Source organism: Felis catus, chromosome A3 (assembly GCF_018350175.1).
Source record: "Felis catus isolate Fca126 chromosome A3, F.catus_Fca126_mat1.0, whole genome shotgun sequence".
Classification (NCBI taxonomy): Eukaryota; Metazoa; Chordata; class Mammalia; order Carnivora; family Felidae; genus Felis; species Felis catus.
This window is the reverse complement of record NC_058370.1, coordinates 15,085,524-15,110,539: the sequence shown is the minus strand read 5'-3', so window position 1 is coordinate 15,110,539 and position 25,016 is coordinate 15,085,524. Positions and strand designations below refer to the sequence as shown.

General features: G+C 56.4%; 5 protein-coding genes across 6 annotated transcripts; 2 read left to right on the top strand and 3 right to left on the bottom strand.

The window, feature by feature from the left end:
* Window positions 1-141: 141 nt before the first annotated feature.
* SPATA25 (spermatogenesis associated 25) lies at window positions 142-6,262 on the bottom strand. The gene is made up of 2 exons (XM_003983420.5): window positions 5,183-6,262; window positions 142-4,809 (listed from the first exon to the last, which is right to left on the bottom strand). The coding sequence occupies exons 1-2, from the start codon at window positions 5,301-5,303 to the stop codon at window positions 4,178-4,180; spliced, it is 753 nt and encodes a 250-aa protein (XP_003983469.4). The 5' UTR covers window positions 5,304-6,262; the 3' UTR covers window positions 142-4,177.
* Window positions 1,661-3,526, top strand: ZSWIM1 (zinc finger SWIM-type containing 1). Its single transcript, XM_023251192.2, has one exon. It carries the CDS (start codon window positions 1,661-1,663, stop codon window positions 3,029-3,031), a length of 1,371 nt encoding a protein of 456 aa, XP_023106960.1. The 3' UTR covers window positions 3,032-3,526.
* Window positions 6,263-6,394: 132 nt separating the features above from the next.
* On the bottom strand, window positions 6,395-8,278 carry NEURL2 (neuralized E3 ubiquitin protein ligase 2). Its single transcript, XM_023251185.2, has 2 exons — window positions 7,398-8,278; window positions 6,395-6,636 (listed from the first exon to the last, which is right to left on the bottom strand). The coding sequence occupies exons 1-2, from the start codon at window positions 8,137-8,139 to the stop codon at window positions 6,521-6,523; spliced, it is 858 nt and encodes a 285-aa protein (XP_023106953.1). The 5' UTR covers window positions 8,140-8,278; the 3' UTR covers window positions 6,395-6,520.
* A 156-nt stretch (window positions 8,279-8,434) lies between these two features.
* CTSA (cathepsin A) lies at window positions 8,435-14,481 on the top strand. 2 transcript variants are annotated; one of them, XM_023249578.2, is made up of 15 exons: window positions 8,435-8,576; window positions 8,768-8,958; window positions 9,109-9,220; window positions 9,480-9,530; window positions 9,622-9,708; window positions 9,939-10,094; window positions 10,408-10,499; window positions 10,847-10,931; window positions 11,525-11,616; window positions 11,698-11,776; window positions 11,877-12,016; window positions 12,685-12,760; window positions 13,412-13,501; window positions 13,689-13,793; window positions 14,047-14,481. In XM_023249578.2, the coding sequence occupies exons 1-15, from the start codon at window positions 8,523-8,525 to the stop codon at window positions 14,128-14,130; spliced, it is 1,494 nt and encodes a 497-aa protein (XP_023105346.2). In that variant the 5' UTR covers window positions 8,435-8,522; the 3' UTR covers window positions 14,131-14,481. The 2 variants fall into 2 exon arrangements, with proteins under 2 accessions (XP_023105346.2, XP_023105345.2); XM_023249577.2 differs by having other exon boundaries at window positions 13,656-13,793.
* On the bottom strand, window positions 14,324-24,824 carry LOC111558945 (phospholipid transfer protein). The gene is made up of 16 exons (XM_023249574.2): window positions 24,308-24,824; window positions 23,579-23,689; window positions 23,392-23,491; window positions 22,590-22,718; window positions 22,153-22,308; window positions 20,682-20,745; window positions 20,541-20,604; window positions 19,758-19,849; window positions 18,209-18,385; window positions 18,059-18,118; window positions 16,662-16,826; window positions 16,497-16,564; window positions 15,460-15,502; window positions 15,292-15,355; window positions 15,131-15,207; window positions 14,324-14,717 (listed from the first exon to the last, which is right to left on the bottom strand). Exons 1-16 carry the CDS (start codon window positions 24,675-24,677, stop codon window positions 14,586-14,588), a joined length of 1,872 nt encoding a protein of 623 aa, XP_023105342.2. The 5' UTR covers window positions 24,678-24,824; the 3' UTR covers window positions 14,324-14,585.
* Window positions 24,825-25,016: the final 192 nt, after the last annotated feature.

The window sequence follows — 25,016 nt, the reverse complement described above, 5'->3', positions numbered from 1 at the left end:
CTGACCCCTGGTGGAGAGGGCAGAATTTGAGACCTGGGCCTCCATCTCCCCATTAGGCAGAAGATACAGTACAACTGCATAGGCACCTTTTCCTATCCCCGGGGCTTTGGAATTTGGCCAGAAAAGAGAAAAAAAAAAAAATCCATAAAGCACTGCAATTTATTTTCCTTTTCATTTTCGGCCTCTGAGGAGTTTCCATAGTAACAGGCTCTTCCAGAGTCTTCTCCCCAGACGCGGGGCTCCGGAGTTCCAGCCTCGGAGCTTAGGCTTGCCAGGATGCTAGTATCTTCGGGCTTTCATTGGTCACCGCCAGCCGAGCCCCTCGTAACCCTAGGAACAGCACCCGCCCACAAATCGCCAGGCTACGATTGGTCTATGCCCCAAAGATCGACCGCGAACTCTTGAGGCCATTGGTCCGAGTCACGGCGAAGCTGGCGCCGCGGTTGGTGAGCCTAGAGGTCAGTCAGAGTCAGGCAGGGTCAAATAGGGAGACATGGCGACGGAGCCAGGCAGTGGGTGAGTGATTTCTGAAGGCGTGGAGGTGTGAGGCAGTTGATGACCGCGGTCAGCCGTGACACAGCCCCCAAAGGGGTGGGAGGTTGACTTCTCTTCCGGCTCCGGCCGGACTCCGAATGGGAACGTCTGACATCTACATCCTCCCACCCGGGTTAGAGGTGAGAGGTCAGAGGCTGCGGCCCCTCTCTGGTGTTTGGACCTCAGGTACTGTGTGGAAAGCAGTCAGGATCCGAAGTCAAAGACTCAGCTTCCGGCTACTTACAGAGTAATGGTGGGCAAGTCACTTAACCTCTTTGAACCTCAGTTTCTTATCTGTAGAATGGGGACAGTAACCCGATTTGGGGCCAAATAGAGGAAACATTTGAACAGAGTACTGCAGTTAATAGAGGGATTAATGGAGAGGCAGGAGAAGCCAAGCACATTTGATAGCCCCTGTTCGTGGTTCAAGGGGTTGAGGCTCAGAGGGAGTGTCACTGACTTGCCCAGAATCATACAATTTGGGGGGCAATCAGTTCGCTTGTATATACCAGGACCAAATGGAAGAATGGATGCCAGCAGTAATTTGCAAATATAAAGCACTAAACAGATATTTAAAATGCTATTTAAGAAAAAAAAAAAAAAGGCCACATGCACCTCCAGCCTTCACGCCCATTTCAATCTCTTGGAACTGAATTTTCCTATGGCCACCTTACCAATTGGTCTCAGCTCCAATGTCATCCTCTCTCCCCACCCGGAGAGAGCTTCCCTGGCCACCTTAGCTAAAGTATCCCTTCCTCCCCCACCTTACTCTCTACCTGTTACCCAGTTTTGTGGTCTTTGTAACCTTCCTTATTTGTTATATCTTTATCTGTTTACACGTTTATTGTGTATCTCCCCCAGAACAGTAAGCAATACTGTCACAGTAATAAGCAATACTTACATAGTGAGCAATATTGTCTGGATACACAGTTGAAGAGCTAAGCCCCTACTATTGCCTTAAACTTGTGTTCCTCTCCCTAGGCCCATCTTCGGAACAAGATCTGGGAACTACAGTCCAGCCTCAGGCTTCAACTTAGTTGGAGCTTGAGATCCTGAGAGTCTCCTGGACGGCAGCCTTGCAGAGAAAGTACTTTGACCTTGGCATCAAGACATCTCCCATCTCCCCATGGCCCTGACAATGCTGAATGAGCTCCTGATTGAGGACCCAAACCCACCTATGCTGCTGTATCAGATTAGCAAGACTGCTGAGTTAGATACCCTCAACTACCAGAGCTGCTTTATGCAAGGTGTCTTTGCCCATTTCCCTGAGATCTTATTTATCCACCGGACCTATAACCCAGTGGGCAAGGTGCTATATACCTTCCTGGTAGATGGACCTCGGGTGCAGCTGGAGGGTCATCTTGCCCGGGCGGTCTACTTCGCCATTCCCGCCAAGGAGGATGCTGAAGGCCTGGCCCAGATGTTCCAGGTGTTTAAGAAGTTTAACCCAGCATGGGAGAGAGTCTGTACCATCCTGGTGGATCCCCACTTCCTCCCCCTGCCCACCCTCACTATGGAGTTCCCCGCAGCCGAGGTCCTGCTCTCAGCCTTCCACATCTGTAAGTTCCTCCAGGGCAAGTTCTATCAGCTGTCCCTTGAACAGCCTGTGGAGAGGGTGCTTCTCACTTCCCTGCAGAGCACGATGTGCTCGGCCACAGCTGGCAACCTGAGGAAGTTGTATACGCTCCTGAGCAGCTGCATCCCTCCGGCCCAGCTGCCCGAGCTCCACTCACACTGGCTGCTCAATGACCGCATCTGGCTGGCCCACCGCTGGAGAAGCCGGGCTGAGAGCAGCCGCTACTTCCAGGGCCTGGAGGTCACCACCCGTGTCCTCAGCCAGTTCTTTGGCACCACCCCGTGTGTGGAACAAGGCATGACCTTGCTGCTCCGATACATGCAGCAGAACTCTGGAGACAAGGCAAGCTCCAGCCTGGGCCTGAGTCCCCAGAACAATCACGCCCCCTTAGACGTCAGCCCCGAAAGCCCCCGAGTGGAGCAGTTAGTAGAAGCCCGCATCCAGCACTCCCTCAATGCCATCTGCACGGGGCCAGCGGCCCAGCTCTGCCTGGGTGAGCTTGCTGTGGTCCAGAAATCGGTGCACCTCATTGGCTCCGGCTCAGAAAAGGTGAACATACAGATCCTGGAGGACACCCATAGGGTGCAGCCTCAGCCCCCTGCCAGCTGCAGCTGCTACTTTAACCAGGCCTTCCACCTGCCCTGCCGCCACATCCTAGCCCTGCTCAGTGCCCGCCACCAGGTGCTCCAGCCCGACATGCTGCCAGCCCAGTGGACAGCAGGCTGTGCTGCCAGTCTAGACAACATCCTGGGCAGCAAGTGGAGTGAGACACTGGACAAGCACTTGGCCGTGGCGCTCCTCACTGAGGAGGTGAGTCAGCTCTTGCAGCACTGCAGCCAGGAGGAGTTTGAACGGAGGTACAGCACCTTGCGGGAACTGGCCGACAGCTGGATCGGCCCTTATGAGCAGGTCCAGCTCTGATTACCCTGTGCCCAGAGATGCTCACACACACGTACACACTCACATCCACCCCGACACACACACACCAACATGCCCTCACACTGTTGTACTTCCATGGGCCCTCCCTCCAGGAAAGGACAAGGCTCTTCTATTCTACTGCAGACTGCTACCTAAAATGTGTCTAGTTCCTAAGACAGGAGTCAGCAAACTTTTTCTGTAAAGGGCCTAGCAGTAAATACTCTAGACTTTGCTGGGCACAGTCTCTCTTGTATATTCTTGGCTTGGTTTTGCGTTGACAGCCTTTTCAGAAGGTTAAAAACCATTCTTAGCTCAAGAGCCTTGCAAAAACAGGTGACCCCCTGCTCTAGGATAAGACAGTGGAGATCAAGGGCAGGGGCCTGGTAACAGCTTCCCCAGTCATTAGATGATTCACCTGACCCACAGAGAAGGTGGATCCCAGCCTTTGTCCCCTATCCCCCACCCAGAGGTCATTAAAGTCAAATGTTGCCTATTCCAGCACTTGTCTAGTTTTTTGTCTTCTAGAAGGCAGCAGAGCAAATATCGCAGAAAGACTTGGAGTCTGACACTACATGCAAATCCTGGTTCCTTGCCTGATTTCTGAGGCCTAGCTGTGCCTGTTACTAGCTCTGAGACTTCAGGCAAGCCACCCTTAAAAAGGCTCAATCTGTTCATCTGTAAAAATGGAGATCTCACAGCATTGGCAAGACTAAAGGAGAGCCTGCATGTAATGGGCCCAGTGCCCAGTGGGTGCTCAAATAACTGTTCATTTTCCTTCCTTGCCTCTGCTCCCATCACCTGCCCTCCGCTGGCCGGGAAATGTAAGGCAAGAGGAAAATTCACATTGCCTAGGACGTTGTCCAAGAAATCTTGATCGGATCCCAAAACAATACAAAAGCGACCTCCACTCCGAGCCGGGCCCCCTACCTCAGGTAATTTTCATCATAACTCCTCTGATAAGATCTATTTCCTGACTTAGTGCTATCTGGAGAAACTTCCTGGGGTCTGGACCCTGATGAAAGACTTGCGTTCGTCAGAGCAGCTCCAACGACTGCCCTGTCCCCATCCTTGCCACAGGCACCCCCAATCCTGTCTGCCCAAAAACCATACGGAGAAGCCACCCTGTGTGTCTGGTGCTATTTCATCCAGCTACAAGCAGGAGCCAGGAGGCTGGCCTCTCCTGGATCCCATTAGGGGCATTTGCCCAGAGGCTGCGTGGGCGCGTGCCTGCTCCCACCGCGCCCCCTCCACAGCCCCCTCTGGCTCCGGATGGGCCATCATGAAAGCTTGAGCTGCCCGGATCAGGTCCTCTTCCCGCAGGCCGGGGACAGGCACGGTGGGGATGCCAGCGATCATCATGGCCAGGGTAAGGATGCAGATGTCAGGCTGGGAGCCGGCCTCCTTCCCCCCAGCCTCAGAGGGCATGGGTAAAATCCCTGGTGACAGCCCACACAGCAGCAGGGGCCCAGGCCTGCTGGGGCCACCCAGGTGGGGAGCTCTGTTTCTGGAGCAGCCGTCCTCCCAGCCCAAGCTCTCCGGCTGCCTCGCGTGGGGGGACTTGTGGTGGTATCGGCTGTACTCCTTCCGCCGCAGGGTCTCCCAGCTAGCCCCCCCAGGGCAGCCCCTGGCTTCCGGCACTGCCAGGGCCGGGGCCCGGGCCTGGGCAGCAGGCGCCACCTGCTCAGGTTTCTGGCTCAGTGGGCCTAGTCCACCAGGGGCCACCACTACTGGCTCTACAGCACTATAGAGGCCAAGGGATGCGCCCGGAGAAGCAGCCCCACCTGTAGAGACAGGAAGGAGATGGAATGTTATTCTCGGTCTCTTTGAGGAGGCCCTGAGGGGCAGGGCATAGGAGCAGAGCACTGGAAACAGGAGCCCCAGCAGGGCTGTCTAGTGGTGAGGAACTAGGTGTTTTACTCATACCCACATCCCCAGGCCCCAACATCGAATAAGTAACGGAGAAGTGTTTGTTGAATGAATGAGTGAGCAGGCAGGTAGCTACCGGCAAGGACTTTTGGAATGGCGTTCTTCAGAGAATTGACTCCAGGGCCAGCCCCCAAATCCCCCGCAGAACCTCCACCTCCCAGGAGGCAGGAAACACGTTCTCAGGGGAAGTTGTGGTGCCCCCTCCAGTTCCAGAAGACCCTCTCTCACCTTGGCTGGAAGGCAGAAGACCTTGATGAGCTTGTGGAGACATGAAATAGGACATGTCTGCCCCAAAGCTCCCGTTTGTGAGGGAACAGTCACCTGCCTCCTCTCCTACCCTTTCCACCATTCTAGAACGTCACTTCATAGTCCCTCCCTTGTACACCTGGAACCCACCTCACGGCACTGACCTGTTCATTCTAGAACCCGTATATGACAATGGGATGGGGTTAAAAGAGCATTGGACCAGGGACCGGACATTCTAGGTTCTTACCTCTACCTTGGGCGAGTCACTTTGACAGTTTTATTCCTGGACAGTCTTCTCTAAAGTGGGAGTAATGGCCGCCCACCACCTCACCAGCGTTGTGAGGATTAAATGCGATTATTTGTATGGAAGCAAAAGATCAGAGATAGAAATAAAGGAGGCGAGTGCTTTGTGCTCTGCAGTATGAGAGAGGGAGTTTGCTGTGTGCCTCTGGAATACGTGCCCATCTCTAGGCTTCAGTTTCCCGACTGCAAAATGAAATCGTTGGTCTGGGACCCGGGTCGCACACTGGGGTGCACATTAAGTTCTCTTGGGAGCTTTTTAAAAATACTGAGGTCCAGTCTCATCCCAGACCAATTAAATCAGAATCCCAGGGTCAGACCCAGTTGTCAGTATTTTTCAAAGGTCTTTAAGTGGTTATAATATATGCCAAAGTCAAGACCTCTATTCTAAAGGAGCGCTTCTCAATCCTGACTCTATGTTAGAACCTCCAGGCTGTTTTTACAAAGCAACGATGTCTAGGCCTAATCCTTTGACAAATGGAATGAGAATCTCTGGAGATGGAGTTTGGGGCATCAGCTTTCTAGGTATCCCAGATAACCCTAATGAGTAGACAGGCTGGGTACCACTGGTCTAGGTAATGTCTAAAATGTTCTCTCTTGGGGTGACTGGGTGGCTCAGTCTGTTAAGCGCCCGACTCTTGGTTTCAGCTCAGGTCATGATCTCATGGTTCGTGAATTCAAGCCCAGCATCGGGCTCCGTGCTGACAGTGTGGAGCCTGCTCGGGATTCTCTCCCTCTCTCTCTGCCCCTTCCCCACTCGTTCTCTCTCTCTCTCTCTCAAAAATAAATAAACTTAAAAAAATAAAATGGTCTCTCTTGCTCTGACCTGCTGACCCACAACAATTCTAAAAAGTGCCCCTCACAGGCTTCCAGGGCAAGGAGACCCTCCAGTGATCAGTGTCAGCATCGGTGTGTTTATTTCCAGGCCTGGCTGGCAGCAAGATGGCCAGCTTCGGACCAGCCACAGCTCCAGAGCCAGGACATGCTCTGGTGGCCCTGTTCCGGGGTGGCCGCAAGCCCTTACTCATACTTGCAGAAATCCTTAAGTCCTTTCGGCAGGTGGAGCCCATCGATGGCCAACCGGTGCACCACACTCCTCTGGATGACTAGGCGGCACAGAGTCTGCAGGGACGGCACTGTGGAAAGAAGGCTGTCAAAGGCAAACTGAACTTGAGGCTGAGACCCAAAAGATCTAGGTCTCGGTTCTCCCTTTGTCATTAACTTGGGCAAGTTCCTTCTGCTCTCCAGGCCCAGCCTGAGTCATGGGGCTGTTCATGTGGTCAAGATAAGCACCTCTTTTCCAAACTTTGACATTGCTGCAGCCCTATTTCTATTTTAACCCCTCCTTAGCAGCTTCCGGGGATATAGGTAGTGCTTGATTCACCTATGCTCACCCAGCTTCCGGCATAGGCCTGACAGAGTGGGTTCTAGTTCAGTGAATCCACAAAATGATCACAGGAATAAATAAAGAGCTTAGCAGAGCTATAAAGAACCAGACCTCAGGATTAAGACGCTCTCAATCCGGGGCCTACAGTGCCTTTGAACTGGTATGCCTAAATCTAGGAGCATTTGTCGAATAAAAGGGCACACGATTTCAAAGCAGCCTGGATGTAAAATCAGTTTAGAATCCCTGCCCTAGGGATTCTAGGTTAATACAGAAAATACTGGCAAAGCCAGCATCCTAATCCATCACAGCTGAGATGGCTAAACTGAGACCCAGAGCCAGAGAGCCACTTGTCCAAGATCACAAGCAGAGGCATAATTGGAAATTCGATTCCCCAACTTCTAAACAAATGCTGGACAGACCAAGGCCTTGCTAGCTGGCTTGGGAGTCCTCGCAAGTTCCTGTCCCACACTGGGCCAGGAGGGGTCGCTGCCCAGGGGGTGGGATACCTACAGCCATACTCGAGCTGGACAAGGCGCACACTCTTGGTGGAGGCAAAGACGTCCACCACTGCGTAGAGGGGCTGGGCGGCTGGCAGCCCCCGGGCGCTGGGACCCATGTCCTCGCCGTTGATGACGATGTGCATGTCCGCCGTGCCGTCAGGGCGCGGGCAGAAAAGAACGCCCAGGCGGCTGCGGCGCGCGGTCGGAGGCAGCACGTTCAGCTCATACAGCTGATCCAGGAGGTGGCTGTAGAGCCCGGGCCGGCTGCGGCCCACCAGGCGGTCTCGGGGAATGCGAAACTGCTCAATGCACAGATAGGGTTCCACCAGGAGGGCTGGGGGGCGGCTGGGGACCGCTGCCTCTGCCTCCGGGCCGTCCTCCCGGGGCACGCGGTTGTGATGGCGCGTGATGGCAAAGACCCAGGTGTGGCCGAGGCTGACCAGGTCGGGCAGCGAAAACTCGGGCACCGCGGCCAGAGTGGCAGGGTCTAGCGCAGTCAGGCCGAGGCGCAGGTGCCCGCACCAGCCCAGCTCTTTCTCCTCGATCTCGACCAAGAATACCTGGCCCGGGGCCAGCGGCTCGCGACTGAAGCACAGGCCGTGAGCGAAACTCTCCACGCGTGTGGCCCGCGTCCCGGAGGGGTCCACGCGGATGTTGGCACCATGCACCCTGTGGAAGCGGGTGGGAGGGGGCTCGGGGCGCGCGGCTCTCCAAGGCGCACCCAAGTCCACGGGCTCGGAGACAGCAGCCATCTCCCAGCCGTGAGACAGGCCAGCGGGCGCCGGGGGCTATTTTGGGCGGCGTGCTCTGAGGGTGACCGCGGGGGCACCTTGTAAGGTATCCCTCCCACTCCACCCCCCCCCCACCCCCTTCCCCGAGGCTCTGCCCGGGGGTCCTAGCGCCGCTCGCTCAGCCATCCTGCCTGGACCGGGGCCCCCGGGAGGCCGGGGGATCCTGGCCGCCCACATCTGGGTCATCCGATGGCTGGCGCCCGCGAGATAACCTGAGAAGCCCGCGGACTCTGACCCAGTGCCGGCCGCCGCCGCCGCCTGCGTCCCCGGGGTCCCCGGAGACCTGAGAGGCACCGGAGGAAGACTGTCACGTGGCGCCGGCGCCCACGTGACTCGGACTCCACATGACTTCCCGTGGCCGAGCCCCTCCGGGAGAGCAACGACGCTGGGGAGCCGAGGTGAGGTCGCTCTGGAGGCTGGAGGGGACCCGCGGTCCTGGGCGGCGCGGCGGGCGGGCGGACGCTGGGGCCGGGCCGGGTTGGGGGGCTCCTATAGCCGCCGCGCCGTCAGCTCCTCCGCGGGGCGATCGCACCGAAGCGTTGGAGGAGCAAGGGAGCGCGGAAACAGTCGGCCCCACTTCCTCCCGCAGATGGTCGGAGCCGCGCTGTCGCCGCGGTGGTTGCTACTGCTGCTGCTGCTGCTCCTGGCCTGGGCGCCCCCGGGCCGGGCAGCGCCGGACCTGGATGAGATCCAGTGCCTGCCCGGGCTGGCCAAGCAGCCAGCTTTCCGCCAGTACTCAGGCTACCTCCGCGGCTCCGGCTCCAAGCACCTCCACTACTGGTCTGCGCCACCTCCCACCCCGTTCCCGGGCGGGGAGGTGACGGGCGCGGGGTGGGGGAGGGTCTGAAGACCCCTGAGGGAGCCTGAGAGCAGGGAGCGCTGGAAGGGGCCCCTCCGCCTGCACCCACCCTGCTCTGCCTCCCCTCCCAGGTTTGTGGAGTCCCAGAAGGATCCCAAGAGCAGCCCTGTGGTGCTTTGGCTCAACGGAGGGCCGGGCTGCAGCTCCTTAGACGGCTTCCTCACGGAGCACGGCCCCTTCCTGGTGAGTCGAAAGCCACCATCTGCCCCCTGACCAGCAAGGGAAGCATTCCTGAAGGAAAGGGCCCGGGAGGAGGGAGAACGGGACTCGGAGGTTTTTCCCAAGCGCGCCCTTCTCCTGAGCCTGGGTTTCCCCATCTGTACCGTTCGTTTCACTGTCTGTACCTTTCAAGGGTTTTGCCCAAATGTGAACTGCCCAGCACGGTCGCCCTTTCCTTCCGCCCAGTTAGTCCTTGGGACTTAGCCATCTCTTTCCTCTTCAGGTGCAGCCAGATGGTGCCACCCTGGAGTACAACCCCTATTCCTGGAACCTGGTATAGCCGGAGCCGGGGGGTCCTGTGGGGGTGTCTGAGCACTTGGATGGGTTGGGGATTCCTCTTCAGTTCACTTCCTCCTCCCCTCCAGATTGCCAACGTATTGTATCTTGAGTCCCCAGCGGGGGTGGGCTTCTCCTACTCTGATGACAAGTCTTATGCAACCAATGACACGGAGGTGAGTCCAGTGCCTGCCCTTGTGCCCCAGCCTCCCTGGTTCTCTAAAGGCAGCGAGACCCGGGACGGAAAGAGCGTGGCCTTGGAGTCTGGATTTTGGCTCTGTCACATGCTATGTGTGGTCTTGGCCAAGCCACTTCCTCTTGCTCAGAGCGGGTGGATGTCGTTATCTCAGATTCTTTCCAGCTCAAATACCAAAGCGTTTTGATCCTCTCCTCCTCTTTTCCCTAGGTCGCCCAGAGTAATTTTGAGGCCCTTAAGGATTTTTTCCGCCTCTTCCCGGAGTACAAGGACAACGAGCTCTTCCTGACAGGAGAGAGCTATGCCGGCATTTACATCCCCACCCTGGCAGTGTTGGTCATGCAGGATCCCAGCATGAACCTTCAGGTACAGGGCCGCTGCAGGAGGGAAGAGAGGCAACTTGTCCTGGCCTTGTGGTTAGCAGCGTGAAAGAGGCCATTTTCTCTGTCCAACCTGGTCCCCTTTGTAACATGCTTGCCACTGGGTGGCCTGTCTCTGCTCATGTGCCTCCCACAACAGGAAGCTCACCTGTCAGCCAGCCAGCTCTGTTCTTAGCTTCAAGTGGCCTCCCCACAAACCACCTTGGATTTCAGCTTCCAGATTGCTGAAGGTCTGGGTGTAGTCAGGGGAGGCTCCCCCTCTCGCTCCAGATGACCTGAATGCCCTGGGTGTTTCACAGGGGCTGGCTGTGGGCAACGGACTCTCCTCCTACGAGCAGAATGACAACTCCCTGGTCTATTTCGCCTACTACCACGGCCTCCTTGGGAACAGGTATGGGAGGGGGCAGTTGGGCAATCTCTAGGGTGGGGCAGGTCTTGAGGTCTCAGGTCTGCCCTCCAGGCACATGATACCCCAGGCCCTACCCTAGTTTCTGAGCAGGGGGTGGGGGCTGGGATTGCTAGACGTGTTTGGTGCTGAAAGGCCAAAGAATGGAGACCGGAACTTAAATGGACTCAGGAGGGCTGGCTGTGTGGCCCCAGAGCAGCTAGGTTTGGAACTTGCATACCATCCCCTGTGATCTGTTTCCTCATTGGCTGGGGTCAGGTGGGGGCGGGAGGTTGGATGTGGAAGGTGGGAGGCCCACCTTGGGCCTGAACACTTTCATGCGTCTCCTACAGGCTCTGGTCTTCTCTCCAGACCCACTGCTGCTCTCAGAACAAGTGTAACTTCTATGACAACACAGACCCAGAATGCATGACCAATGTGAGGTTCTGCCGCCCAACCTGTGTCACCCCTGACACCCCCGGCCCTGAGAATAGGACCACATCTCCTCCTTCGGGCCTCCCTGACCCCATCCCCTATTGCTTTCCTATCCTGCCTCCTCCAGCAATTTGATGTCCTCTGGGACACGTCTAGGGATGTGTTCCCACCACTACTTCCTGGGACTTTCTAGGCAAATCCCATAACCCCTGTGAGGGAAAGGATCTCCCTCTTGTCGAGCATCTACTCTGTGCCAGGCACTGGGCCGAACTATATCAACATGGATTATTTAATCTTCAAGATTCCTTTAAGGGAGATCGTATTATCCACGTTTTCCAGAAGAGGAAACGGAGGCCAAGAACGTTAAAGTCACTCGCCTGAGGTCACAGTGCTAGGATGTAGCGGCAGTAGGCTCTGGACCCAGGTCTGGCAGATTCCTTCCACTGAGCCTCAGTTTCCCTGCCTGTGGAAAAAAAGTGGGGGAAGGGTAATGACAAGAAGTGGAGTAGGAGAGCCGTCAATCTTGGGACGAGTTGGTGAGATCATGGGGAGGCCGGGGTTCTGTGAAGCACGGTGGCTCCCATGTATCATTGCAGCTGCAGGAAGTGTCCCGCATCGTGGGCAACTCCGGCCTCAACATTTACAACCTCTATGCCCCATGTGCTGGGGGTGTGCCTGGCCGTTTAAGGTAGGCCCTGCCGTGTGCCCTGGGGGCCAGTCCCAGCCCCCATCTGGAGGCTGAGGCACACGTCCCCCGCTTCACTTGCAGGTACGAGAAGGACGCCATTGTGCTCCATGACTTGGGCAACATCTTCACTCGCCTGCCGCTGAAGCGGACATGGCATCAGGTGTGCAGGACGAGCATGGACTTTCTCCTGGTGGCGGGGGGGTGGCGGGGGTGGGGGAGGCAAGGAAACGAAGACCCTGACCTGCCGTCTGTGCCCCCAGGCACTGCTGCGTTCTGGGGATAGGCTGCGCATGGATCCCCCCTGCACCAACACCACAGCCGCCTCCACGTACCTCAACAACCCCTATGTGCGGAAGGCCCTCCACATCCCCGAGCAGCTGCCCCACTGGGACATGTGCAAGTGAGGCTTTGCGGCCAGCCGCGGCCCCAGGGGTGGCAGGCACTTGGGGCTCCTGGGTATCAGAAAGGTTTCCCAGGATCCCTTGGCTAGGGTTTCTTGTGGGGGCGCTTCAGGCACCCAGGGTGTGACACAGGGTCCCGTGCAGGTGTTTAGCCCCTAAATTGATTGATATTTAGCCAGTTCGTTCTTAAATGGCCACCTGGGCTGGTAAAATAGCGATTTATCCCCCTGGCATTTAGTAAATAGACACTGTCCCCCACCCCCACCCCAATATAGTCCCCAGCTGCAGAGATCTCCTATGACCCGTATGAGTAAAAGGATGCCGCCTGGCAGAGCGGGGGCCACTCAGGTCTGTGCTGATTGGCCAGTGCCCCTGCCCTACTGCTGTTACAGGCTGTGGTTCTCCCACCGGTGGGCTCCTGCACACTAAATGCCCGTTGCAAACCAATCACTAAATGTTCCCATATGCGTTTCTGCACGGGGGTGGGCTGAATCCCAGCCCCCCATCCACGTAAGTCCTAGAGAGATGATATGCCTGAGGAGGGGACTGAATCCCAACTCTGCCTCCCAGGCTGGAGCCTGGAGGTAGGAGGGGACGGGAGAGGAGATCTGATCTCTTTTTCTCCCTCTACCTGGTCTTCCTGGGACCCGCCCACGTGCTCCCGCAGCTTCCTGGTGAATATACAGTACCGCCGTCTCTACCAAAGCATGCAGTCCCAGTACCTTAAGCTGCTCACCACACAGGTGAGTGGGAGCGGCACAGCTGGGTCCACCAGCAGCTTCAGGACCCTGGAGCGGCACGACAAGGCGGGGCCCCCTTTAGCGTGCCACTCCGGACACGGGGAGCTGAAACTCCAAGAAATGAAGTCCAGTGACTGGCAGGGTCATGATTTGAACCTTGCTTTGTCCCCACCCCATGCTGCTCTGTCGTAGGAGGCTGCATCAGCCAAGGAGCTTTTGGATTGAGAAGAGCTGGCGAGAATGTGTTACAAACGAGCAAATGGAGGTTCAGGGTGGGAGAGGGCCTTGTCCAAGGTCATCTAGGAAATCCTGACAGAGCCAGGCTAGGACCAGTGGTTAGAGCATAACCTCTAGGGGTCAGATCGTCTGTGTGTACGTCCCTTCATTAGCCATGCGCCCCTGGGCAAGTTTTTCCCATCTTGAGACTTGGTTTCTCCACCTATAAAATGGGGTTAATGGTATCTACTTGCGTAGGTAAAGCATTTAGTAAAACACCAGTCATGTAGGAAACAGTCAGAAAACCTGAGTGTTTCCTGCTCTGTGCTATTTAGCAAGGCCCCTCGAATTCCCTGAGGGGGTAAGGCTTGAACCCGGGAAGGGCTGGGGCCTGGGCTCATTCCAGACCCTCCCACTTCCCCCCCTGCTCTGCTCCAGAAATACCGGATCCTGCTCTACAACGGAGATGTGGACATGGCCTGCAATTTCATGGGGGACGAGTGGTTTGTGGATTCCCTGAACCAGAAGGTAAGGCAAGGATCCCGGCTCTGGGGTGAGGCTGGGTGCAGGGATAGGGCAGCTGTGCCTGGCAGCTTGGCTCTGGCAGACAGAGAGGACAAACCTGGGGGGAGTTCGGGCCCCTGAGGTCCTGCTGGCAGATGTGAGCGAGATTTGGGGACAGCCACAGGCTGCTAAGGCTTCCCTGGTGGGGCAGATGGAGGTCCAGCGCCGGCCCTGGTTAGTGGACTATGGGGACAGCGGGGAGCAGATCGCAGGCTTCGTGAAGGAGTTCTCCCACATCGCCTTTCTCACCATCAAGGTAGGGCTTGGGCCTGGCAAGGGCTACCTGGCTGGAGGGGATGGGGCAGAACCCACCCGTCCTCTCCTTCCGACTCCCTTTTACACCCATTTACCATCTGGCCCCCTAAGGGCAAGCGTTCTGGGTAGGGTGGGGAGAATGCAGGGCTTGGGAGAAGAGGAAGGTCGCTGGCTGAGGGGATCCAGTAGGATGGAGGGGCGCCCAGGGGCAGGGGTTACACAAGAAGAGGAATCTCACAGAGCTTTGCTCCTAGGGCGCTGGACACATGGTCCCCACCGACAAGCCCCAAGCTGCCCTCACCATGTTCTCTCGCTTCCTGAATAAGCAGCCATACTGATGACCACGGAGACTGGTCCCCTTCTGCCTGATCCAGCCCCTCTTCCTGGCCCCTCCTGCTAGAAGGGAGGTCCACCTTTATGCAAAATGCCCCTGTGGGGCAGGTCCCTGCCTCCAGAACTGCTCCCCCGCCCCTGCCTCCCCCACAGCCCTCTGCCTCCCAGACCGGGCCCCAGTGCCTCACGTAGACAGCCTGGGGGAGTTAGCACTTTATTCCTGACTGGGGTGCGGCCTGGCCCCCTCCCTTAATGCACTGGAACACAGCAGAGCTCAGGACAGCCCGCGGGGAGGGTGGACGGACTAATTGATGGATTGAGTGTGATTATGGAATTAAATTGGGTACAGCTTAAAACCCTGTCTTCTCTGTGGCACTGGGGGTTACACAGGATGCTATAGGCTGGGAGGGGCCGAGAGGGCCGAAGTCCTGGATGCCCCTGCCAGCGTGGGGTTGAGGGCTCAGGCAGCCGTCGTGGCAGGTGGTGGGGCACTGGATGCCGAGGTGTCGCTGGTGCTGACAGGCCGGTTCTTCTCAATCACCTCTCGCAGCCCTTTGGCAAAGTGGAGGTCGGCTCCGATGGTGAGGAAGCCCTGTGCAGTGGGGCAGAGAGGGGAGCCTCTTCATTCCATTACAGAGACCCAAATCTAAAGATCGAGACAGGCCCTTGGCCTTGAAGGGCTCTCAATCTAGTGGGAGAGGAGCCTCAAAGAAGTTCTAACTCCTGTGAAGGGTGTGAAAGAGGCTGCAGGAGCGTGGCCTGTGGGGGTCAAGGAGGGCTTCTGAGATGGCCTCTTAGCTCAGGTGTTAAAGTGGGATCCAGGAAGAGTGTTGTCAGGTGAGGGCACAGCCTGTGCAGAGGGCTGAGGTCTGATGGAAGATTAAAATGGGAGCGAAACTTGATAAGGGAGGGGCTGGGATCTGACAGCAGAGGGAGGTCAGGGTCGTGAAGTGGGGGGAAGGCTCTGCCCTCTTTCTCCATCACTCACTCCCCACCCCCACTCACCGCATGGTTGGTCACCACCTCGCGCACGAAGTTGATGCCCTCGGGTAGTGGGATCTGCACCCCCCGCCACATCCGCTCTGTGGGTGGGAGCAGCGGGCTCAACCTGGGTCCACCCAGCTCCCCTCTCCTTTCCCTCTCCTCCCTCCCGTCCCCAGCCCTACCATTGAGCATGGGCATCACCCCAATCTGCAGCATGGTCTTCAGAGGGGTCTGCAGCGGGATCAGCTGGGAGGGAGGAGGCAGGAAGTCAGGGCAGCCAGCAGGAAGCGGACTTGCCTTAGCTGCCCGGCCCCAACCCAGCCCTGGCCCCCTCGCCACTCCCAACTCACTGCCAGCGACTCCAGTGCAGACTGGTTCGAGTAGATTCGGAACCTATGGGAGACAAGTGTCTGGTGGGCACGAACCCTGGAAGTTCCCCTTCCTCAGGCCACCCAGGCCTACCCGCCAGAAGGCCCCTGACTTTCAGCCCGCAATGCTCCCACCTACACACCTGTCCGGGGCTTCTGCCGCTTTCCAGGTGTGCATCCCTGGGTGAGTCATTTCTCCCTCTTTGGGTTCCTCTTTTCCAAGGCTACTACTTTTAATTTGTTGAGCGCTTCCTCTACGCCAGACTCGTGCTGGCAGCTTTGCCTGTGTTGTTTGTGTTTATTTAACAGAACGTACAGAGCTTCCTCCCTACCAGATACTAAGCGTGTTACAAAAAGTTAACTATCATTAAGATATTTTAAAATGCCAACTGACTTAATCCTCCTAACAACCCTAAGAAGTAGGCACTGTTAAACAACTCGCGCTTTTTAGATGGGGCGGATCAAGCCTAGAGAGGTTAAGTAATTTGTCTGAGGTCTCAACAGCTGGTAAATGGCAGAATCTGCCTCTAGAATCTAGGCTCTTAACTACTGCCCTGCAGTATCTCATTTAACCCCTAGCACCTGTGGCTAGCATCACAAACAGCACAACCTTACAAAATGGATGCTACTTTTCCCTACGTTTAGCCCATGAAGAAAATGAAGCTTAGAAAGATAAAGTGACTCTTCTCAAGATCACAGAATTTGTGCTGAGGTTTCTGCCCGAACCCATGTTGTTTGGCTCTGTGCTGTGTGACTGAGGGCACGTTCTTTAACCTTGCTGGGCCAATTTGGACACCTCATAATATCTGTTCTGCCTCTCTCTCGGGTGTAAGACAAGGCAGAGAAGTTACCCTTGAATAAGATGCATTTGTTATGCATTAACAAAGACCTTAGCTCTCCAGTGGCTGTAGATCTGAGTGAATTTCAGCTCCCCACTTGTTGGGCAGGTGCAATTAACCTGAAGACACGGAGGCTCAGGGAGGTTAAGGGCTTGCCCGAGATCTTGGCCATCTGCTTACCGGCGCAGGTCCAGCTGGACGCGCAGCGCCTTTCCCCGGAGTGCCACCTTGGCGCTGAGACGGGTGTCCTGCAGGCAAGGAGTTGGGAGGGGGGTGTTACGGACCCAGAGGATCAACAGCCCGCATCTCCCTGACCCTCAGTAGCTCCTAATCTGGTGCCCGCACCATAATCATGCTGGACAGTTGGACCTCAGGCTGGTCGGACGGGACCAGGGCGATGGTGACACTCGCGGTGACAGAGACGGTGGTACCCGAGGGCTTGATGGTGCAGCGAGGTGGGGCCAGGACCCTTAGCTCCAACTTCAGCGGGGAGTCGATCACCGCCGGGCTCTGGGGACAGAGGAGCGAGGGTGGGTCAAAACCCAGATCTGTTCCCTGATGAGCACCAGGAGGGGAGGAGGGCTGGCTCAGGTTCTGCCCGCTGGGAGCCCAGGCACACAAATATGAAGGCTGGTGTGGCTTCCCAGACCCTTCAAAATTGTGTCCAGCCTCTGTGCCTTTGCTCACACAAGGGAATGTCTCATTCTAGAAATGTCTCCTCCTTTTCTGCCTTCCTGAGCTCTTGGTCGTGGGGATCCATCTTCAACCAGACTCCTGAGACTGTGTTTGCATCAAATATCCCCTCTCTCTGCCATATTTCCTCTCTCTAACCTGCCGTGTCCTTTGTCCGATAGGCACTGCTACTTCACTTGTGTTAGCCCATTGAAACCTCTCAATGACCATGTGAGGCAGGTATTCTACTCATTTTTGAGATGGGAAAATTGAGGCACAGAGAGGTTAAGTACTTGTCCAAGGTTATGTGGTCCTCCAGTTGCAGAACCTGGGATTCAGACCCAGGCAGTCTGGCAAGAGAGTCCACACTCTTACTGACGCTTGGCCATCAGGTTGATGGAGACGATGGTGCTAACAGCGATGATAAGAACAGCAGCCAGTGAGTGTTTCCTGAGCACTTACTCTGCACCCGGTGCTGTTCCAGTCCCTTTGCGTGAATTGATTCAGCTAATACTCATGACAGTTCTGTGAGGTTGTATAGTATAAAGGAAATTAAGGGCAAGTCCTTTAATGGTCACTAAGATGCTTTTTCCATTTTGAAAGAGTAGGTGGGAACTCCTCCATTAAACAAGGGAAAATAAGGCAAAAAAGAAAACCACATCAGGGGCACCTGGCTAGCTCAGTCAGTAGAACACAAGACTCTTAATCTTGGGGTCGTGCGTTGAAGCCCCACAAAGGGCATAGAGATTATTTAACAATCTAATTAACTAACTTAAAAAGAAAAAAGACTACATCAGTCATTGTTAAAGCGCCCCTACGCTTACAGAGCTTGGGTCTCAGCCTGTCCTCATAGCTTCATGAAGAGCAGGAAGTAGCAAGGGCCCTTCAAGGACTTGGAAATGAGTTTGACAAATAAGAGGACCGGGTCACAGGCAGGAGGCCAGGCCTTCTGTCTATTCCACAGTGGCCTCGGGGGGACTCCACCCGCACGCCTCCACCGTTCCCTCACTGGTATGCAGGTGCTATGCCCTCCCACCCTGGCCAGGTGCCTACCTCCTGCCCGCACTCACCAGCAGGACGATGCTCCCAAAGTAGGTGGCCCTCAGCAGCATGTCCAGATCGTGGGGCACCTGGGTAGGGAAATTGGGGGTGAAGCAGGGTCATCAGGAGCTCCGTGACAGGGCCCCTCTTGCCCATCCCACAAACAGGCCCTGGCATACCTTGTCCCCCACCAGTGACAGCTTCAGGGCACCCGCTCGGAAGTAGCTTTCCATGGCGGAGTCGAAGAAGAACTCGGAGAAGGCCACGTACACCATCCGCTCCTCCTCCCGCAGCTGGGGCTCAACCGCCCGGTTGGGCAAGCTCCAGTTGCCCTCCGCCAGGGGAAAGAAGGCCCCCTGCAGTTGGGGGATCAGGGTCAAGGCCGAGGCAGACTGGCCCAGCACCCAGATGTTCCCACACCCTGTGGCAGGCACTGTGAGGGATGGTGGGGGTCAGACCCAGCTGCTGTCCTTAGGGGACTCCTCAGCACAATTTTTAAGTTTTATTTATTTAATCTCCACACCCAACGTGGGGCTTGGGCTCACGACCCCAAGATCAAGAGTCGCATGTTCCTCCCACCTGGGCCAGCCAGGCACCCTCATTAGCACAATTCTTAAAAAGGCATGCAGAGGAGGGCAGCTTCAAGGGAGCACTCCCGTCAGACTGGAGAACGGAAGCTCAGGAAAGGGTTCAGGAGGAGGTGGCATTTCAGTGGGCCTTGAACGATATATGGCAGCAATAATAGCTGCTGCTTACATCTTACACAGGAATTCTTCCATGCCCTTGACATACACCAACTCCTTTAATCCACATAATCCTCCGTGAGAGATGTTTTCTTACTGTATTATAGCCATTTACATATTAGTAGGAAATGGGCACAGAAAGGTTAAGCCACTTGCTTAAAAAAATTTTGGGGGGGGCGTGCTTGGGTAGCTCAGTAGGTTAAGTGTCCAACTTCAGCTCAGGTCACAATCGCACGGTTTGTGAGTTCGAGCCCCACGTCGGGCTCTGTGCTGACAGCTCAGAGCCTGGAACCTGCTTCGGATTCTGCGTCTCCCTCTCTCTCTGCCCCTCCCCCACGTGAGGGGAGCACAGAGCCCGACGTGAGGCTCGAACTCACGAACCGTGAGATCGTGACCTGTGCTGAAGTCGGATGCTTAACCGACTGAGCCACCCAGGTGCCCCTAAGCCACTTGCTTAAGATCACGCAGCAAGTAAGTGGCAGAGCCAGGACCTGAACTTCAGACATGCCAGCTCTAATCCTTGCTCTGAAACCGCTACACTCCATCCACTGTGGGGAGCAAAGGAAATGGCCACGTAGTAGCTGTGTGGCCTTGGGCAAGTGACATCACCCCTTCGAGCAAGTGTCCACATCCCCAAAATAAATAAAACAGAAGTGCCTGACTCACACAGGCGTGAGAGTGAAATGAGATTATGTGCATAGAGCCGTATGTCCAGCTCCTTCAGGGAAGATGGGGAAGGGCAGTGCATGAGCAAAGGCCCTGAGGTAGGAAACGAGGGTGCATATTTGGGAAAGAATGACCGCAGAGAAACAGGGTGAAGTTAGAAAGGTGGGGCCGGCCCCAGGAGTTGACCCTGATTCTGTAGGCAATGGGGAGCCATGGCAGGCTCAGCAACGGAGTGGCCTCATCAGAGCTGTGGTTCAGGAAGACAAAGGCAGCGACGCAGGGGACAGGTCAGAGATGCCACACCAGCCAGGCAGCTCACCCGGAAGTCCATGTCCAGATTGCTGGCAGAAGCTGCAGGATCCTTCAGGAGGGAGTAGTCGATGCCAACAAGCTCATCCACATTGCTGCGTACTGTGGGAAGGAGCTCAGTCACTCACGCTGTGTCACGCTGGGCGAGGTGTTCACCCTTTGGGGCCTGTTTCTCACCCGTAAATGATGGTCATCAATCTTCCCTCATAGGGTTGTTGCGGGGATCAAATTAGCTTTATGTGGGAAGAAGCTGCTATTACTCCTCCTACCACCACCACTACTACAGGGCTTTTATCAGATCACGAAACAACATGACAAGGGATTCCCTGCCCTCATGAGTTTTCCCTGCCTCCTCCCTCCCTCCCTGTGCCCCGTGTAGGGGGCACGGTGATCTCTACCCCACAGCAGACAGAGGTCAAAGCTTAGGAAAAGGGAATCCATGTTAGTTGAGCACCTATTAAGTGCAGGGGACGAACACACACGGGGTCCCAATGATCAGCGAGCACATAAAGACAGAGGACCTTGACAATCGTCACGCAGCTAATGCTCACAGCAACCCCACGGGGAGGCACCCCAGCCAGGCGAAGATGGCAAGGCCCAGAGAGAAGTGAGTACTGACCTGGGGTCACACAGGGCAAGTCCGCAGCAGAGGCCATATGGGAACCCAGGGTGTGGCAGGGGCCTTGCCTGCTCTGAGCCATGGCCTGGCAGCTGTATACCCAGCCTCCTCCCTACCCCCCAGTCCAGCCCCAGGCGTGGCCCAGAGCTCCCCGCCCAGCCAGCGCCAACTCACCGGGCACGGTGTCCAGGAGGGAATTGAGCAGCACCATCCCTGCATGGTAGAGCACGGGGCAAATCTGCAGGGCGGGGTCCAGAGTCAGGGCCTTCAAAACGGAGGGCACCCCACCCGCCACCACCACCACCACTGCCGTACCTGCTGGTTGAGGAGGAAGCGCATCCCCGAGGTGATGAATGTGGAGAGGAACTCATACACCTTCCTGCAAGGAGGGGAGAGACCGTGTGAGCCCAGACACTGCCCTACCCCAACCCAGGTCCAGGAGAAATCAATGGCCAGAGACATGGCGAGGAGGTGGCTCAACTTTGACCCGAAGCACCAGCTCTTTAATGAAGGTTTTCCAAATCCCCTCTCCAGCCTGATCCGAAAGACCTCTCCTAACCCCTGCTCCCACCAGCCAAACTGAATTTACCCCCAGTTCCTCAGACCCGCTGCGAGCATCCCCACCTCCAGAGGCTTACTCATGCCCTCCCTTCCACCCTCAATGTTCCTGTCCTATATTTTCCCCCAGTCCGGGCCCAGATGCTTCCTCTTCCAGGCAGTCTTCCCAGACTACCCTCTTCTGAACCCCTGGAGTACTCTCTTCGTTCCTCCCTTAAAGCCCTGATGGTAAATGTTTTGTCCCTTCAACTAGGCTCTGAGCTCCTTTATGCATCCTCAGGGACCGGCATGCACTTTATTTGTTAAATAAATAAATAAAAACTTGAGGGGGACCTGGATGGCTCAGTCTGTTTAGCATCTGACCCTTGATTTCGGCTCAGGTCATAATCTCACAGTTCATGAGTTTGAACCCTGCATCGGGCTCTGCACTGACAGTGTGAAGCCTGCTAGGGATTCTCTCTCTCTTTCTGCCCCTCCCCCACTTGTGCGCACCCTCTCTCTCCAAAAAAAAATAAACAACAACAACAAGCTTGCACTGTACCAACACCAGATGATAAATCCACCATATTTTCTCTCCCATCTCTTTGAGAACTATCACAAAGTCCATTTCTCAGCCCCAAACCTGGAAGTGTGCTATTTTTTTTTGTTAAGTAGTAGTAAGAACTGCCAGTTATGTTTGTTGTTGTTTTATTTTACATTTGAGAGAGACAGAGCGTGAGCAGGGGAGGGACAGAGAGGGAGAGAGACAGAATCCAAAGCAGGCTCCAGACTCTGAGCTGTCAGCACAGAGCCTGACACAGGACTCAAACCTGAGCTGAACTGGGACTCTTAACTGACGGAGCCACCCAGGCGCCCCAAGAGCTACCAATTATTGAGAACCAAGTTCACGCCCAACTGCCTACTGATCCTCACAATGACTTCTGTCTAGGAAGCTAGCCACTAATATGCCAGGTGCCGTTCTAAATATTTTTACATATATTAACAAGGAGTCCTCCTAACATCATATAAAAGAGCTTCTATTATCATCCCCATCTTACCAACGGGGAAACTGAGGCACAGAGCTTCGATGACTTACCCAAGGTCACACAGCCAGGAAATGAGAGTACTGAGATTTGGACCCAGTTGGCTTGATTCCCAAGCCTGTGCACTTTGCATTGCACTAGGCAGATGGCCAGTAAGGCTCAAAGGGGGTGCCCTGGGTGCAACTGGGGTTGGAGACAGGGCTTACTTGAAGGTTCCCCCAAAGGCTGCGTGCATTCTGGAGACCAAGGCCTGGCAGGAGACGTTGGACACTTTGATACGGCCAGTGGGGTCCCTGGAGAGCTGCAGAGCTGTGCGGATGGACACGCCTTCGGCAGAGGCATTGATGTAGCCCCCATCATAGCTGCCAAGGGGGTGCGGGGCATTTAATGTCCAGTTTGGAGCTTAACCGCGGCTTCTCTACCCCGCTACCCACCCCATATGTATCATGATACCTCTTAATAAGGCTTCACTTCGGCAGTTTACCATTTTACCAAGCCCTATCAACCCTTATGTAGTGGGTATGCTTTTCCCTATTGTACAGATGAAGAAACTGTGACTCAGGCGAAAGGGCTGCCCACAGCCCCACAGCATCCCAGCCCTCCAGATCCCCCCTCCACTCCCCTAGGGGTGCCAGATCCTCACAAGAACCAGTAGAGAAGCTGTCTCCGGAAGCGCAGCCCCAAGGAGGCGTTGCTGATTTGTAGCATCAGCTCCTGCTCTGGCTGAAAATGGAGCTCAGAGGATGTCAGCTGCAGCTCTGTGACCTTCACCCTGCAGGAGGCCTCGGGGTCATATTCAGGACAGCGAAGAGGGGGCCCCGCCCAACTACAGGAAATTCGTTCCCTTCTCTTCCAGTCCAGGCCTGGGGAAACCGGGGCGGGTGGAACGAATTCTTCCGTTGCCCCTCGAGTGCCCAGCCTGGACTTGGACAGCTCAGAGAGGAGCTTCCCCCCTTCTCTTAGAAGCCTATTGCTTCCATTCCCTTCCCTCTCACACCCCATGGTCGCTAGACCTGGTCTTTTAACAGAGTCCTTTGATTTTGTCTCCATCGGCTGAGCTCCGCTCCATATCCCAATTCTCCTATCCCCACCATCCCAAGCAAGGCTCTTATCTCTTGTTCCCCTGACCTGTCCCACCTCTCCCGGGTACCCTAGACCCCCACTCTCATCCCTGGGCAAGTTTCGTGACTCCGCCTCTTCGGTGCTCTTTTGGCTACACCTCAATCCCAAGCCTCCTGCTTCGCGGTGCTTAGTCCGGCCTACGTCGGAGGGCTTGACCTTTATTTTCAAAGCCCCGTCCAGTTTCTTGAGTCCCGCCTCCCCGGTTTGGCCACGCCCCCACCCGCCCCACAGACCCAGCCAATTTCCCCACCCCTAGGTCCCGCCCCCAACGCAGAGGCTCCACCCCGGAGTCCGAGACCCCGCCCTCCGGGTCTCCTACTTACTCAGAGATGTTGTAGTAGAAGTATCCCTCCTTGCCCCGCAGGTCCGGAATGGTGATGGTCTCCAGCTCTTGTTCCAAAAAGCGCAGGCCCTCCTGCTTCACTGAAGTAGCAGCGAGGCCCTTAGGTCTTGCGCCCACTGCTGGAGCGACCCCTCCCTCACCCACCCTCATCCGGCCCCGCGCCTTACCCAGCTCCAACGCCTTGGAGGTGATGCGGATCTTGCAGCCGGGGAGCTCGGCCTGAGCGCCTGCCAGAAGCGCTAGGAAGAGGGCCCCGAAGAGGGCCATGGCGAGCGGGCCTAGGGTGGGGTGGGGTCGCTGGAGTCATCTGGGCCGCTAAAACCCACTCCCCAGTTGTCCAGCCAGAAGAGGGGCTGGCGAGGTGGTTACCCTCGAAATAGCTCTTCGGGGAACTCGGAACCAATTATATTGCCTCCATTTGGCAGATGCAGAAACTGAGGCTCAGAAGGGCGATGCGACTCGCGCTCTGGCTCCCAGAGGATTTGGGGCACGGGGGGGGGAAGGGGAAGGGACATCCTCAGTCCCCCCGTGCACCCGCCGCGTGACGAGTTTGGACCTCCCAGTGACCAGCGCCCCCCCCCCACCTCCCCTTTCCTTTAGCAGAGGGCGGGCGCGGCTTGCATGTTACCATGGGAACGGTTGCACGCGCATTCCTGGGGGGTGGCTTGCGGTCTCCCAGGCCCCGCGCCGGGGGAGAAAAGGGGGCTGCCTGCCCAAACTCGGGCTCCCGGGTCTCCCGGCTCTGCTGGGTCCTAAATTCCTGCCATCGAGATTCGGCCTGGTACCCCCCCCCATATCAGCACCCTCCTTCATGGGATCTCTTCCCCTCCCCGGGCTCAGTAGACCAGGCGGCTCGGCGAGGGTCTGGGGGTGGATGGGGACGCGCCCCGACTCACTGCGGCGGAGCTGGGTGGTCGGCGGGGTCACGTGGTGCGGCGGGCTGCGCAGGGGATCCGGGCGGCGGGGTCTGGCGGGCTGTGCTGTTCCAGCAGCCTTTATAATGCCGGGCCTCTCCGACCCCCCTCCTCTCTCCCGCTCTCCCCTCCTCCCTCGGGGGTTGGGAGGGGATGGGGCGGAACGCTGGCAGCCGGGAGGGTGGAGAGGGCTGTACGGAGCCCCGTGACAGGCCCGGCCGCTGTCAAGACAAGTGGGGGACCCAAGCCGGGAAGGAGGGAGGGAAGTGCAGGAGTTGACCCGCCCAGTCCCAACAGTCCTTGCTTCTCTGGGACCTTGGTTCAGATGCCAAACGCCCATGTCTTTCTGCATGATCCTGGACAAGTCACTTCACTTGGGTCACTGAGCCTCAGTTTCCTCATCCAGCAAAATGTGCGTGGTAATTGGAACCACCCACAAAATCAATGCCGGAGGCACATTTTTTTTTTCCTTCCCTTCCAGCCACATTCATCTGAAGACCTCTCCTTGCCAGGCTTCACTATGGGACCCCCCTAAATGTCTCTGGGTCACTGACTAGGGTCCTAACAGGCCCAGAGACGTCTCCCACTGGGATCCAAGCAAGTGCTGCCCACTCAGGAGGACAGTGCACAGGCTGCTGGAATCACCCCAGAGGGAGGTTTGGTGTTTCTCAGGGACTGTGAACCTTGTTTG